This window comes from Galeopterus variegatus, unplaced genomic scaffold (assembly GCF_000696425.1).
Source record: "Galeopterus variegatus unplaced genomic scaffold, G_variegatus-3.0.2 Scaffold39, whole genome shotgun sequence".
Taxonomy (NCBI): domain Eukaryota; kingdom Metazoa; phylum Chordata; class Mammalia; order Dermoptera; family Cynocephalidae; genus Galeopterus; species Galeopterus variegatus.
In genome coordinates this window covers 1,038,718-1,055,610 of record NW_007726150.1, presented here as the reverse complement: position 1 = coordinate 1,055,610, position 16,893 = coordinate 1,038,718, and the positions used below count along the sequence as shown (strand labels likewise).

The window sequence follows — 16,893 nt, the reverse complement described above, 5'->3', positions numbered from 1 at the left end:
ATCTACTAGCACTTGTTCCAATACAATGGTCAACACAAATGCAGTTCCCTTTCTGTTATTTATGACCTCAGCAAAATTTGACCAACAGTAGCTGAGCATTAAACTATGACAATTCATGGCAATGAATATGTTGATACCAGCAATTCTGCATTTGAACAGTTACCATGGAGACAACTGGCATGAATGGCTATGTCAAGGAGCCTTCTCTGAAACATACCATCTTATTAGACACATGATAGTAAAACTAATGAAATCATGGGGAAATTTCCTTTTTAAAAATTTTAATGGATAAAGTGATTAAGCTAGTAATCTTTTAGCTACTACTTACAAAACAACTATTACAGTTCAAACACCTAAGGTTTTTAAAGAAAACGTAGGAGAGACACTTCAGGAAATTGGTCTGGACACAGACTTCATGAATAAGACCCCAAAAGCACGGGCAACCAAAGGAAAAATAAAGAAATGGGATTATGTCAAACTAAAGAGCTTCTGCACAGCAAAAGAAACAATTAACAGAGTTAAAAGACAACCAAAAGAGTGGGAGAAAATATTTGCAAAATATACATCTGACAAAGGATTAATAACCATAATATACAGGGAACTCAAACAACTTTACAAGAAATAAACAAGCAACCCAATTAAAAATTGGGCAAAAGAGCTAAGTAGGTATTTCTCTAAGGAAGATATACAAATGGCCAACCGACATATGAAAAAATGCTCAACATCACTCAGCATCCGGGAAATGCAAATCAAAACTACACTGAGATACCATCTCACCCCAGTTAGGATGGCTAATATCCAAAAGACTGTGAACGATAAATGCTGGCAAGGTTGTGGAGAAAAAAGAACTCTCATACATTGTTGGTGGGACTGTAAAATGGTGCAGCCTCTATGGAAAATGGTATGGAGGTTCCTCAAACAATTGCAGATAGATCTACCAAATGACCCAGCTATCCCACTCTGGGAATGTACCCAGAGGAATGGAAATCATCGAGTCAAAGGTATACCTGTTCCCCAATGTTCAACGCAGCACTAATTACAGTAGCCAAGAGTTGGAACCAGCCCAAATGTCCATCATCAGATTAGTGGATATGGCATCTTTGACAAAGGCACCAAGCCTATACACTGGGGAAGAGACTGCTTCTTCAGCAAATGGTGATGGGATAACTGGTATCAATATGCTGGAGAATGAAACTAGTCCCATACCTTTCACCATATACTAAAGTCAGCTCAAAATGGATTAAAGAGTTAAATATACACCATGAAACAATAAAACTTCTTAAAGAAAACATAGGAGAAACACTTATATCTACACAATGGAATACTACTCTGCTATAAAAAAGAATGAAATAATGCCATTTGCAACGACATGGATGGACCTAGAGAGAATTATATTAAATGAAACAGAAACTTCTTAAAGAAAACATAGGAGAAACACTTCAGGAATTAGGACTGGACACAGACTTCATAAATATGACCCAGTGGACCTAGAGAGAATTATATTAAATGAAACAGGTCAGGCACAGAAAGAGAAATATCACATGTTCTCACTTATTTGTGGGAGCTCAAAATAAATAAATAAATACACACAAAAAAAAAAACCAGGAGGGGGAGGGAAGAAGCCAACAGAGTGGGAGAAAATATTTGCAAAATATACATGTGACAAAGGATTAATATCCAGAAAATACAAGGAACTGAAACAACTTTACAGCAAAAAACAAGTCAATTACAATTCCTTGAAGTTGATACAAGCAAACAGAAAGGACATTGTTGGGAGGGAGGGGGTAGAGAGGGGTGGGAGGGTGGTTTTGGTAATTGGCCACAATAATCAACCATATTGTGTATTGACAAAATAAAATAAAATTTGGAAGAAAAAAAATAAAAAATAAGTAGATTCAAAAAAAGGGGGAAATTAGTCAAAGTAATAAGCCAAATACATACTTTCTGATCTTTTTGAGCTCTTTCCATTGCGTCTGTTCAGTATTTTTCTGAAGTTGAATCACATCTATTAGCATTAAACTTTTAATGTGGAAAAATGAGGACTAATGTTTGAACTTAATTATTTCATTCTCAAATAATAAAATAATTGTGGAAGTATACAGAAATTACCAAAACCTAAGGTATGTGTGCATTTTGTGATGAACATATTATAAGAATTAAACATATTATGACAATGAATTAAGAGGAAGCTGAATGCTACATTTCCATATCAAACTGTTCAAATTCCATGTAAGTACATTTGGTTTTCTATTAGTACTGGTCAGCAGTATTAAAATCACATATTATGGTACTAGTTCATAAGTATTTATAATACTGAACAGATATAATGGAGGGAACTAAAAAAATCAATTGTGTATAAATGTATGTGTGTATACACACACATACAGGTGTACTTATATACAATATTTATAATTGTGACTATATATGATCCCCGACAGGAATTCACCTGACCAAATATTGAAAATAAATTTTAACACTATAATATTTATGTGATACTGGTACAAAGAAGACAGAATAATTGAATGCTTTGATAGCCCAGAGCCTGTATTGATAAAAGAATAACTACATAGACACTTATTTAGTACATGCTACAGGTGAAAACCTGTAAGAGTTTAGAGAAGGGTAATAAACATTGCTGGGCACCTACATACATCTGTGGAAAATACCAATTTAAATCCCCAAGCACACAAAATTAGAATGTTTTTTAATATCCCATGCAAAATAAACATTACTAAAAAGCAAACAAAACTTGACACTTCTAATGATATATCTTTAGTATGTGAAGCATTGAGATCCCACTAGCCTTAATAAGTAAAGAGCTTGTAAGTGCAATTTACAAAACAGGTAATAAAATAGCTAATGACTATACATTTTGATTATTTATTAATGAACCAATTAAATCTCAAAAATAAAGAGGCTGACAAAACAGCTACCATAGTCACATATTTACAGTCCAGTTCACTAAAGATGAAAATGAAAAGCCTCATATGGAAAATTGTTTAATATCAATGTTTCCAGCATACACTAATAAAGGAAATATTAAGGTTGAGGGTTTAAGAAAAAGAAATTAAATTAAAAAATTAAAAAGTTAAAAGAAATGCAATTAAAAATACCGGAATATTTTTCTCCTATTAAATGAGCAATGCCTGACTGGGTTGTGAACCACCAGGCAATTTCACGCACTGTTGAGGGGAATGCTGATGGGTATAATAATTTAGAAGGGCCATTTATCAATATGTATCGACAGCTTAAGAATATTCGTATTCATTGACTTTTACTTTGAATTATGTTAATGTTTTCTAAGGACATTAAAGACAGAAATAGTAAAAACAAAGATAAAAAAAAAAGCAAAGAAAAAACTTTCCTCCCCCAAAATAATAACTGCCAACGAGAAAAGGAAAAAAAATAGTGAAACATACAGGAAGGTTAGACATTAGAATACTGCATTTTGGCCGGCCCAAAGTCACTGAAGTTTAATTCCCAGTGTACCTTGAGGGTGGGAAATCCTATTATGGTAATAGAAAGGTGGGGTTTTTAAGAGATGATTGGACTATAGGACCATGCCATAGTGAATGGATTAATAACAGTGGTCAGGGCGTGGTTGTGATGGGCTTTAAAAGGAGAGCACGTGAGAGTCTCTCGCTCTCTGCTCCGCCATTTACCACCATGTGAGACTCCTGCATTGTTGTATAGCCACCATCAAAGAAGGTCCTCACCATAAGTGTTCACTGGATTTTGGACTTCCCTTCCTCTAAAACTGTGAGTAATAAATTTTATTTTCTTTATAAATCACCCAGTTTTAGATATTTATTTTATAAGCAACAGAAATGGACTAATACAAATACCAAAGGGGCATTACATTTTTGCTTTTAAAACATTTTTGAATTATTCAGGTAAATTTTATGTTATAATATTAAGTAAAAGAAGGCAAAACCATAAATTATGAACTCAACTGTGTATGTAAAAAATCTTAAACAGGGCCGGCCCGGTGGCGCACTGGATAGTGCGCCGCTTGGGAAGCGCGGTGGCGCTCCCGTCCGAGGGTTCGGATCCCACATAGGGACCGGTTCCCGCTCACTGGCTGGGCGGGGCACGGGAGCAACACCGGGGGTTGCAGTCCCATTGCCGGTCCCTGGTCCGGGGGCAACACTGAGGGTTGTGATCCGTTGCCGAACACGGAAAAAAGACAAAAAAAAAAAATAAATAAAAAAAATCTTAAACATACATGACAGAATATTATAGTGATTAACCCTAGTGGTATGATTGATTTTCTTTATACATTTTGTCTTGTATGTTTACAGTTTTTAATCTGAAAATGAGGAAATGCATACATAAGTAAAATAGTAGCCAGTAAGAAAGGGCAATCAGTTAACCTCACCAACTTTGTAACATGCAATGTAAAGAACAGATTGAAACTTATAGGAAAGGGAAGCTTATAGAAATGGGAGGTAATGAGAGATCTTGGTAATGTCAGAAACCAGGACATTAATCTAAGAAAGTGGATTTTAATCTCACCTCCAAGGATATGACAGCTGAAGCAGTGCAGAATATTTGGGGTCTAAGGAGATTCCATGCAATTGGTGGGCACATGGAAACAGAATTGATAGTGATTTTAACTTTAGCACATATAGTGCCCTGAGATGATCCCTTGATGGGCTTCCAAGCTGGGTTATTTAAAAGCCCTTTTAGAGTGCAGAGTTTCAAATCTTTGGAGACTTGGAGCAAGACACAGTCACCCTCACTTTAGTAACTGAAGGGAACAAATGGGCTAAATTGCACAGGCTCCATCCAGACACTTGAGATGTATGGAAGAAATTATTTCCCATTTCAGTTTCTTGGATTGAAGATTTAGAAGCCCTGAGGCTTGGGCAGAAAGATATTAGGTGGTAAAATATACATCTACTGAGAATTCAAAGTAGCTATTTCCCTATTGGAGCTGGAGAGCAACGGTTCACACTAGCTCAGGTTTGGAATGATTAAAATATAAATTGTTAGGACTTCAAAAATGTCCAGCTTTATCCTGGCCCACTACTTTGCAAATTACTAGAGAAGAGGAGAATCCAGCAGACCTATATGTATATTTAAAACAGGTAGAATAGGACGAGGTTAGAAAAAGTCACATATTAACATCAAAATGAATCAAGAGGTCCCTATATTGTACTACAAAACATGCAAGTGATACATGAAGAATTCTGGTTTATCATACGTTTGTCCTATCAAAATTTATATGTAAACAATGTTCAAAATCAATTACCATGTAAATATTGAATGCGTTCTGATCTGATGATGCCTCGTTAGATCATCTTTGACATCGTGAGGTACAGATTAGTTATTTCAATGGCTAAATTTCATTTTAAAAGTTTTCTGAGGAAGATGGGTCCTACAGATTTGTATTTCCTAATAATTGTACTTGTAGTAAATTAAGAAAATCAGAGGAATTCTAGAAATTTAATATCTGTACTGGTTAAATAGTTATACTGAAACTGATATCCTTAAAAAAGTGGTTCTGTCATTTATGAAGATCCCGTGAACAACATTAGCTGTGAGGATTTATGGTAAGATTCCAGTATACAAGGAAAAATTAATGTTAACATAGAAATTATTTGACTTAATCTTATATTCTTACATGTTTTTAAAAATGTTTAACTCTTTGCTCTGTAATTGTATATTATGATTGTGTTGTATATTCTTATGTGTGATATTTGTCCATATTTTGAGATGGATATCTTTTTGTAGTAAACAGTGAAAGTATTAAACAAAATATTAAACCACTAAAAAAAATTAGCGATCAAAGCTGCATGACTTCAATTGAAATTCACCATGGGTAATAGATTTTTTGTTTTTTTAATGTTGTTAAGACCTGTACATCATCTACAGTTAAAAATCAGTTTTAACCAACAGATTCTGAATTTGCTTCAGGAAAATCAAATTAAGTAGGCATAGCAGTGTTAGAGAAGCACCAGGATTCTACAGTGTCAGAGGCATGGAGAACGCTCAGGGGTGAGCAAGAGGTATTTGTGAGGTACATGGGAATAATTGAACCCTAAGGGCTGCTCACTCTGGAGGGACACTAAAGAGGAATTGGAAAGTTGGTCTGAAAACAGCCTAAGAACATCTAAGAAACAAAGAGGTTTTTCCTGACTAATCACCACACACAGGGGTCCCAACTTGCCAACTTGATGATATCTTGCCTTCCAGGAAGGAAACAGGGATGCAAGAAGGAGGTAAACAAACAAACAAACAAACAAAAAACCCAAATCCAAAAACAATAACTTCCCAACTATATTTGTTGCCTAAGAGAACTGTATTTATATATTTTTACTTTCTGTATATTATGACATTTTGAAATCTTAGGAATATTTCTGGCTGGGGGGAAACTGCCCCTCCCAGGGCTAGGAGCATGTCTTTGATATGCAAAAGAACCAATCCGAACTAAACCTCTATCTGTCTTGTACACCACTTGAAAAAATAGTCCTCTGCCTTAATCACCCAACATCCAGGTTCCAGGAAACTACAGACCTCCCTTATAAGCCCAAAGTCTGCCAGAATTATTCAAAGTACCCAGTCTTAAAGTATGTATTCTGCTCTACCTTGCTTTTCCCACAGGATACCTAATAAAGGCGCTGGCCCAGACTTTCCCCTCACTTCCATCTTCTGCCTCCTGACCAAATTTGGTGTTCCTCACATGGGCCTGTGTGGCATACTGTACTTCCTGTTTCTAAGATCTGAGAATATGATAGACTTTGTTAGCCTGAAGTTCTGTTTCCTCTTGTGGCCACACCTGACTGGTGATCACATGTAAAAACACTGAACAATAACTCAACAAACAATGACTATCAGGTATATGCAGATTCCGACACCAAATCTAACGAACAGGCAGAAAAGATAACAGGTCATTAAAAAGAACAGTGAAAGAGCCCCAAATAATAACTAAAACCAACTGACATTTTTATCTGTAAGACTGGTGGCCACGAGAGAACGGAACAACGCGTATAGATTACTGAGAGCAAATACATGCCAGAGATCTAATACATAAAAGTATGTCATTTTTATGTGAGATTAAAAAGCCAGAGAATAAGAAATAATGGGAGAACCAAGGAGTGAGAGACATTAAAGGAATTTTGTAAGCAAGATAATCGGGATATATTTGTAGCACTGTAACGACCACAGCCATCAGATATATCGGAAGTCAGTCCTTCCACACGGCATAATAAGAAATTCAGCAGTTTCAGACTGAACTGCTAATCTATTAGAGACATTTATTTGTTTTCTGGTTCATGCAAGGGCTTTTAAAGTACAGATCTTGAAAAAAATGTGGCTTTTAGCTGGTGTTTAAAATCATTTGGAACACTTTGCTTCATTTCTCAGCAATGAATATATTCCTAGAAATGGCTCAGGAAATTAACAGATGTTTTGTTGAATAAATGTTCTACCCTTTGTCATAGAGCAGTGCTATTGATTTTCACTCTGGATTGGGTATCAGGTTCCTGTGAGAGCCTGTGTTATTGTGGGCTCTGTAGATGTGGTAAAATTCCCAGAAACCTCGCAGGGTCTTCCGCCAGAGCCCAGCAGCTTCTGGCATGCCAGCCTGCTCTCTGTTTCAGATGGGGATCACATTCTTATAGAAATGAAGCATTGGCCAAATGGAGCGTTAGACAAAAAGTGCATTTTGCTCTTGTGGTTAGGTTTGTGACCTGCCCTTTGCTGTATACTAGGTGAAATCTAAGAGCCTCCAGATTCTTCACTAAAATAATTTGCATCTTTGCAAATCAATATTAACCTGTTGTCTCCAGTACAGTTTTTCCTTTGAAATGTGTGCCTTAATATCACTTCCTGAGAATTGCAGTGATGTTTAAATGTTTGATCTGTGAGAAATTGAAGGTGGGATATTCAATATTGTTGAGCAATGGAGCCAGTAACACTCTTAGGTTCAGTTTCCTAGGAATATTTACTTCCCTCAGTGGGCAATCAGTTGTTGCTATGCTCCCAGTCTTCTTGGCATTACTCTGCCCTGATCTTCATTTGTCAGTTATTAATAAATTATGATTTGCTCTCTAATTATTTTTGATTCAGAGTCTTTGAAGGAAAAAAGCATGTAATCATGAGAAAATAGAAGGGATAACAACTCTCAGATATTAAATCAGTACATGTTTGGATTACAGTTTTATAAAATCACATCTGTTAATTCATAAACCACTGATATTTACTTTAAATGAGCTCTTTTCTAAAATCAGTGATTGCATGTGCAGTTACAAATATTTGTCTATTTATCATTATTTTAAAATAAAATAGTATTCAATTGAAATATTTTATATACTTTTTTATTAAAACTTATCAGATTCTGAAACTATATAAGCCTAGTTATGTTAGAAGTGCCAAATATAACAATGCATTCTTGATGCCCCTGACCTGAAAAGAATCAGGAAATACAAATATGTTGACATACACTGATGTTTATAAAAGCTATAGATGCTCAATATCACCAGGTATGCTATGATATTGTATATCCATGTCCAGATGCCATATAAATAACATCATAAGCTAGTTAAGATTTCTTAACTCCTATGTGGTAGTTGTTAAAATCATTGCATTTATTTTGTGATGGCATCAAAATTTTATTATTTAGGAAGAAAGAATATTTAGGGTTAGGCATTCTATTATGCTCATGTTAGAGTTACTAACATCTTTTCATTTTCCAAAGTACCAACATAAATAGGGGAAAATGGACAAAGCACTTCAAATGGAGATTAATGCACAGTTCATCTTTAATTCAATAATTTATGAGGTATTCATTCAATTAGTTTATGTGGGAGAGTCACAGTAGTCTTTATCCTCTAAATACTTACTGGTGGGCAGAAGCCTTTAACTGTGAGACCTCATAAGATATTTACACAGTGTGTTATAAGTTGTGGTTGAAAGTGTTAAATTCTGTTAGAAATACTGATATATTGTGGTAAGACTTCAGTGAAAGGTGAGAATGTTTGGCTAAAGGAACTGAAGAAGGCTTTATGATATAAAAAAAGGTTGATGTGGGTCTTGACATGTGGGTAAGGTTTAAATATTGAAAGGTGGGAGGAAGTTTGTTCCAAGAAAATGGAGTGAGATCCTCTTTCCTTATTCTCACTTCACATATGGAACTGACCCTATCTTCAGGTTTAGGTATGTGCTCCTATTCTGCTGGGCCATGCAGTGTAACTTCTCCATCCTCTTCTTTAGTTAAAATCTCATTATTATTGATTGATTTACTCTGTGCAGCTGGGTATCAAGTTTTCTGTCAGAGCACGTGCCATGAGAGATCTTGGAGTGATAAAGGCAAGAGCCCTAACGTCAGAGCTGTGTCCTGCTATATCCCGGGCCACTCCTTCTCAGTCTCCTTTGCCCAGATCTTCCTCCTCCACCCTACCTATCAATATCAGAGCATCCAGAGCTCTACCCAGTAACTTCACTTTGATCAGTGCCTTCAGATTTTTAAAAAATCTCTGTAACCTCTCAGCTATAGGATCTACAATTCTTTTTTGAATTAAGCCACTTTGAATTTGGCTTTTGTCATTTGCAACCAAAGAAATCCAAGTCAAAGACACATAATGAGGGCCAGACCGATGGCTCACTCGGGAGAGTGCAGCACTGGTAGCACTGAGGTCGCAGGTTCGGATTCTATATAGGGATGGCTGATGCTCTCACTGGCCGAGCGTGGTGCAGACAACACTGTGTAGATGGTTGCAATCCCCTTACCGGTCAAAAAAAAAGACACGTAATGATAATGCTGGAAAGGTACTTTGAAGCATATTTTTGAGAGTCTTGAACTCCAGCTTCACTTTTCCAATCATATAGTCATTGGATACTTACTGGGACCCTACACCCTAATCTGTGTTCAAGACGAGCACATATCTATCTGGGGAGATGATATATAAAATAATGAACTAAATTACTTCAGTGAGGAAAAAAAGTTTTGACGGTACACAAAAGTAAAATTAACCAGCTTTCCCCAAATCAGGAATGGCCATGGAGTTGGTCACATTTGATGTGTATGATTTTAGAATAAATACAATTTACTGGGTACAATTTTCCAGTGAAGGATGAGAGAGAATTCACTAAAATCCAACATATTCTTTATTTACTTTAGTGTCAAATACCACTGACATTGATTTCTAAGAGATAATATATTCATATCACTGATAAGTTTGGAAAGTGTTTAAATGTTAATACCATTATTTTCAGCAGTAGAGAATCAGAGGCTTTGCACACTAGAGTTCAAAAGTCGAATGAGCACAAGTCATGGGGATGGTATATAGTGGACTGCAAGGGCCCTAGTCAGAGCTGGGGTCAAGCCCCCAGCCCTCACTAACTAGCTGCATACAATAATTCATATTCTCCACACTTTTCCAGAGGATTAAAAGAAAAGCACAGATAAATATCCTTACCATCTTGTATACTATCCTAGTAGGGTAGACAGATAAAAAATCAACAGAAGATATATGTGTGTGGTATATAATGGCAATAAGTGTTACAAAACAAAACACAGATCTGGTATGCAGAGGAAGGACCCATGGGTCATCCTTTTAGTAAGCTCAATTGAGAGAATGAGATTAAGCAAAGACTTGAAAGAAATGAAGAGGAAGCCATGTGGTTCTTTGGGGCAAGGGAGTGTTAGGCAGCTGGAAGAGCCAGTGCAAAAGCCTTAAGATATGACCATTCTTACAATGTTCAAGAAATAGAAAGAAGATAATTTTATCTGCTATAAATTTGATACAGAACTAGTACAGAGACATGGTATTACTGTGAGACAGTACCTGTAAAAACCCTTAGAATGGTGCCTAGTAGTAGATAGTATGTAATTTATGTTAGAAAATATTATTATTATCAATTTTAGCATCATGTTACTTCTACTAGGCAAAGAGGTTTCTCTAAAGGTTTTAGAATACTTTACACCCTTTCAAAAGTACTCACTTAAGACGCTATAATGCTTTAATATCAGAAGTAGGCAGAACTCTGGCACTTATCTAAGTTAAAAGGTTGCATTCAAAACTCCTGCATAACTATTTATTTGGTTCCAGATGAGCTTGAAGAAAAGTTTTGAAGTCCAGGGGATTTTACTCTCAAGCCATTGCTTTTGCTGCTGTAAGAACTGTGACAGGCATGTAATAAGAACTAAAATATTTCTAGAATTATTAAATCAGACCACATGAAAAAAGTTACCAAGAAGGTAATGATTCTAATTTTACTGTAAAACTCTTCTCCTTATCCCTAACTCCTGTAATTCTGTTTTATGAAATTTTGTCTATTTATCACACTACTAAATCAAAGTGGAACCACTATGAGGAAAAGATGTTGCTTTTTTATTTCACATGCCTGGGACTTAACCTGGTGTTTTTGTGCAATAAGTGCTCAATAAATGTTTGTAATGAATGATTGTGAAGAATATATCATTTACAACCTATTATACTTAAAGGGACTTGAAAACAATTTTTAAAAAAATTAAATTTTAATATTATTTTTAAGTGACAAAAAAGTAAAAACCTAACACAGTATTTTACATAAATCTACTTGTTTCTCTACGTTTCCAATATTACCTCAGTATCTTAATTTTGGTAGGTTAGCTTCCAAATGGAGTATTCACCAACTTGTGAAGAATTTTACTTCAGAAAACTATGAGACATTTCAAATGGATTGAGTTTCAATTGTTTAATGGAAAACAGAGGGAAATAGAATTTAGCAATTTTATGCCCAGGCTCAGGATTTGAACATGACCAGGACAAACAAGGGAAGCTCTTTGCCCCCCAAATAACCTTTTTAACAGGCATTAAGCCACCCCTCAAACTGAATTTATCATCTCAGGAACATCATAGCATGGAAGTGACATGTGAATAAATTTAAAATCATATGTGAGGCCATGTCGCAAAAGGAATCCTTCTTTCTCCTCAGAAGTTGTTTTCCAATTGCAAAACTGGCAAACTGGCAAAAGCTTTACCTTTTTTTGTGTTTACAAGCAACGGCATGCAAACATGTGTGTAATGTGTGTGTGTTTTACCTCCATGTATACATGTGGAATTAATGTAAAACAAAAAGCAATGCTCTAAAATTTTCTTGAAATTTAATTAAATTCAGGAACACATGGTAAATGAGGGATCAAAAATGTAGTATTAAAAATTTATTCTTTAATCAATGAAGGCTATAATGAGAAAGGTTTGAAGAAAAAATTGTTTTTGTGTACTAAAAAGATGTTTTCCTTTGTATTTTCTATGCCACTAAATCCTATGACTTTAAACTTTATATCAGACTAAGAAGTGTCCAGTAGTCAATTTTCAAAATTTAGATTTTATGTTTGAAATGGGAACACAAACAAAAAATGTCAACATAATAATGACTATCTTTAAAGGAAAGAAAAAGAGAGGAAAAAATACAATAAAGGACTTCCTTAAACATTTAACTGGAAAACTGTGGAGATGAAAAATATTGGTGAAAGACTGGTCAATTAAACAACTTAAATCTATAAAATAGTATATATAAGAGAAAAAACACCACAGATTAAATTCTAATAAGAAAGTTATCAGTGTCCAATGTCATTACTGATAAAAAGAAGAAGCTTAAAGGGCAATAACAATATATTGTGCATATCAAGAAGTTTTATTTATATCCATCCTAGGATAATTAGCTCATAGTTTGCTGAGGGCATGTCAATTTTTTTGTAACCCCCTGAAAAAAACCACTTAAAGATTAATGGGAAAGAAAACAGTAAAAGGAGTTTGAGCCCTGCAGAAAATGCCCTATGGGATACTTAATACCTTTAAAAGGTAAAGATAACACACATTCTAAAATTACCAAGAATTCTAACATGGTATAATTCTTTGTCGTTTTTCATATAGGACTTTTTCCCTTCAAGATTGTTACTGTCTATATTATGTGTCCATGTAGGAAAATTCCAAAAGATTTCTGCATAATCAACTTAAGCCTAAAAAGATTAGAAAGTTTCTATATTTGATTTTTTTTTATCCTTGAGTGTATTTTAGAATTTAAAAAGATGATTTTTTTTTCTATGAAATAGATTAGTCTCAAAATAATCAGTGTGTTTTAAACTGTGTTTATATTTTCTTCGGTCTGAATTAAAATGTAAATTGTCAGTGAATATAGATCATCAAGATATATATTCTCCTGGGTCCAAATGATAATAAATTATTAATAAATATTAAATGAAAATGATATTAATATTTTCACAATAAATCAAAATAAAATTATTTTATTTATATCACCACTGAGAAGTAAAAGTATTTCCCATTAAAAGATAGATTACCTAGGAGCAAATATCTGGTTTACAATATCACATCAAAGAGATTAAAAAGTGATAAAAGAGAGTAAGTTTAAAGTGAGAAGGTAGTAGAAATTCATTATATTTGTGTGTGTATTTATCAATCATATTTTAGCATAGAGAAGAGAAAGAAATACACATAATTCAATGTCATTACTCCATACCCAGGACAAGTTTTTTTTCAATAACTTGCTAGTATGCAAATATAGTGTCCTAAATTTGTGTTAGGTTTTGGTCACATTTCTTCATTTAGTTTTTCTTTTATTTGGCAAATCTTTAGGACCATCTAGGTACTACAGGGTGGATAAGATTTTCTTTGTCCAGACAAAAACTGTGATTGTGACATTATTTGCCTTAAGTGAGACAGGAAAAGACTTTCAAGAATTGTATAATTTAACTTTTGAGTAAGTATATTTATACAGCACAAACATAAAATAATTTGTTCATGAAGAGTGAAATACCATGGCCAAAGATATCACAACCCCCCCCCTGCTTAAATTCAATAATGTACATTCAACAAAATAAAGAAATGAAAATTTCATGCAAAAATTTGCTTATAAAAAATATAAGCCTCGGATTGCTTTTTGGTGAAATCTGTTCTTCTTTTATCCGCATATTTCTAGTCTCAATGTACTAGGCTAAGTGTTTTATAAAATTAAATTGGATTAAAAAATAATTTTAATATGAATGAACAATGCACTAATAGGTAAAGAGTTGCTATTTTTTAAAGTAATATACTTTTACAAGACAATACACACGAAAATTTCTTATCAACACTTGGATTTAGTTATGTTGAAAATTAAGCTATGTCTCTTGGGTGTAAATGTGATTCCAGTACAAATGAGAAATTATACTAAGATTTATTTGTTCTTGTACAGCAATTTCAGGTATAGATGGAATTCAAGTGTGTATATGATTGTGTGATTCTGTGTGTGTGTGTGTGTGTGTGTGCTAAAACTATATTATTCTTTGGTTGCCAGATAGAAGGCAATTGATTGTTGTTTCATACATTTAATTGAATGCTACAGATATCTATCACATATGGGTAAGAAAGAAATGATAGCCAAATGTCATCAGCAAATTCACAATAAAAATACTCAACTTAAATGAATACATTGTGCTAAGCCTACAGTAAAATATTTCCTATACTTGATGTGTGTATTTTAATAAATTCTCACACACATAAATTTATTAGATTCTAGACCTTGGTTCTTTCCTTCAATTTTATTCATTTCTCCGAAGTGTGGACACAGCAAATACAGTATTTTCTTATGGTCCACATGCCCCTAAATATAACTAATTCTTACTGGACTTATTAGAAAGGAAGAAGCTAACTCATATCTCAGTCGGAAGTAAAGAAATAGTGCTAAAAACAACTCGGCAAGTGTATCATAGTTATCTGCCCTTTTAGGGTAGAAAAGACACATTATCATATGGTACTCTTCTTAGTGGTTACAATTCACTAAACCTGATTATCTTATTAAGTCAAAATCTGAGTAAAGTTTTTATGACAAGACTGGTGAAATCAGCTTATTTTCCAGAACACAGGGGCATAGGTTGGACATTCTCTCCAAGTGACTTTAGAAAGAAGAAATCTGTGGGTCATTAGATAACCAGCCCCCTGATTGGGTTGTACTTAATTGTCCTCAGCAGAACACAAATTGCCTCCCAGGTAGAAATTATTGTAACATTAAAAGTAAGCAAAGGATTACTACATATATTCCTAAGAAAATTTTGAGCACTCTTAGATGAACAAGAACTAGAAGAAATGGAATTTTCAGATACAAAGAGAAAGGATGTTTAAAGGGAATAGCACAATTTTATGAAAACAAACTGCTACCTCTGTAATTCACATATCATGAGCACAATTTGCAGTATATTGAAAAGTGCCTAATTCTGTATATGTATGAGCTGAATAGGTACTGAAGAGCCAGCAGTAGATGAGTAGAACAGTAACAAAATCAATATGAATACTGATTTCCTGACTCTTTTTGGAACTTCCAGTATGTTTTCACATTTTTGTCAGGTTTAAATATTTCCATTAAGACTTTCATCAATTTTTTTATGATAGTCTAATATCAAAATAAGTTTTCAAATGGACAGCTCTCATTACTGACTATCCTTCTCACAAAGACCTGGATAAAATATATGAAAATATGGTTGCTGTAGGAATAGAGCATACTCATTCTTTCATTTTTTAAAAATTTAATTCAATTTAGATTTTAGAGAGGTGGATTATGCTCAGCTCAATATCAGAAAACACCTTCTGCAAAAGCTCTTGTTGGGGGCTCTACTTGTTTTATTTTTGTCTAAAATGAAAAATGTAGATATCAAATACATATTTCATGTATCTATTGCTGTAACATTCAATAAAATTCACTTTAAGTTAATGTACACCATGATTGATGTATTCACGTTCAAATCATTCTGATGCTGAAAATAAAATCAGTCACTGAAAAGCTTTGGTTATTTCCCAAAATGCTTGTTTGCCAATATGTCTGCTTTGTATCCATCACCCTGTTAGAGTAGAATGCTTGCTAAATAGAATTATCAGTCCTATTCTTCAGAAGTCTACTTGGCACAGACATAGCCTTTCCCAAATACTAATTAAAATTGAAGCAAGCAATCATATATACTTTTGGGAGGAAAAAAAAAGTCCAGATTAGGAAAAAACACTATATCAGAAGAAGAGATGTAGTTATATTAGCAACAGAATATACAATAACAAGTCTTTCCTGCAGGAGCATGCCTAAAAAGAGAAATTGTTGCTTAAAACTTAGCACTAACATGGACAAGTTAAGCTCAAGAAATACATTAAACATCAGTGGGGTTATTTACTGATATATTGCTTGCCTGATTTGTTTTTGGATGTGCTTAACAGCCAAATGGTCAGATCAAGGTAAGAAAGAGATCAGCTGGAAAAGTTCAGAATCACAGCTTCCTCTCTTACCTTCCACTGAGGAGGAAGCCGATAACCACTGCCAACAAAATGACTCCCACTGTCACAGACACAGCAATTATAGGAATCTGGCTTTGATCACTGGATGCTGCAACTGCTGATAGGAGACACAGAGAATGGAGCTTGTGGTTAAAGTGATCATATTCATTCAAAAGAAGAGCTGCTTAATAGTTGATAATCAATTCATGGTTTAAAGCAATTCACCCACACTTGGCTGAGATTTCCCTCTAATATTTCTTCTCAAAAGTGTGTAATTGAAAAGGCATCTTTAGAAGAAAATATTTACTCTCCAAATGGAAATTCGAAAGCATCACTAAGTCACTGATTATTTCCTTGTCATCATAAAAAAATGAATGTATGTTATTTGCATAGTATTCATCTAGGGGCCTTAGGTTTATAAGATGAAATGGAACTTCCTCCTTGACTTTTAAACACCTTAATCTAAACCCGATAGGTATATGAGCTCTAACAGTAGAGTCTGCATATTACTGTTCCCCATAGACATAGATTCAAATCCAAAATAATGTGACTATAACCTGACAAAAGTTAAATATAACATCATTATTCTAAATATAATTTTAAAAATATAATTTCAAGCAAATTATAATCAGTAAGTATATTTTATAAGTAG

The 16,893-nt window shown here is 34.2% G+C and overlaps 1 protein-coding gene across 5 annotated transcripts in view; it reads right to left on the bottom strand.

Annotated features, from left to right (window-relative positions):
• Positions 1-16,893, bottom strand: part of EPHA5 (EPH receptor A5) — a 340,114-nt gene that overhangs the window by 67,084 nt on the left and 256,137 nt on the right. For 3 of the 5 annotated variants that reach the window (XM_008571402.1, XM_008571416.1, XM_008571434.1), the window contains one exon: positions 16,254-16,359. In XM_008571402.1, the coding sequence (XP_008569624.1) occupies positions 16,254-16,359 (106 nt within the window). The remainder of the gene's footprint in view (positions 1-16,253; positions 16,360-16,893) is intronic. The other 2 variants (XM_008571411.1, XM_008571425.1) reach the window with 1 other exon arrangement.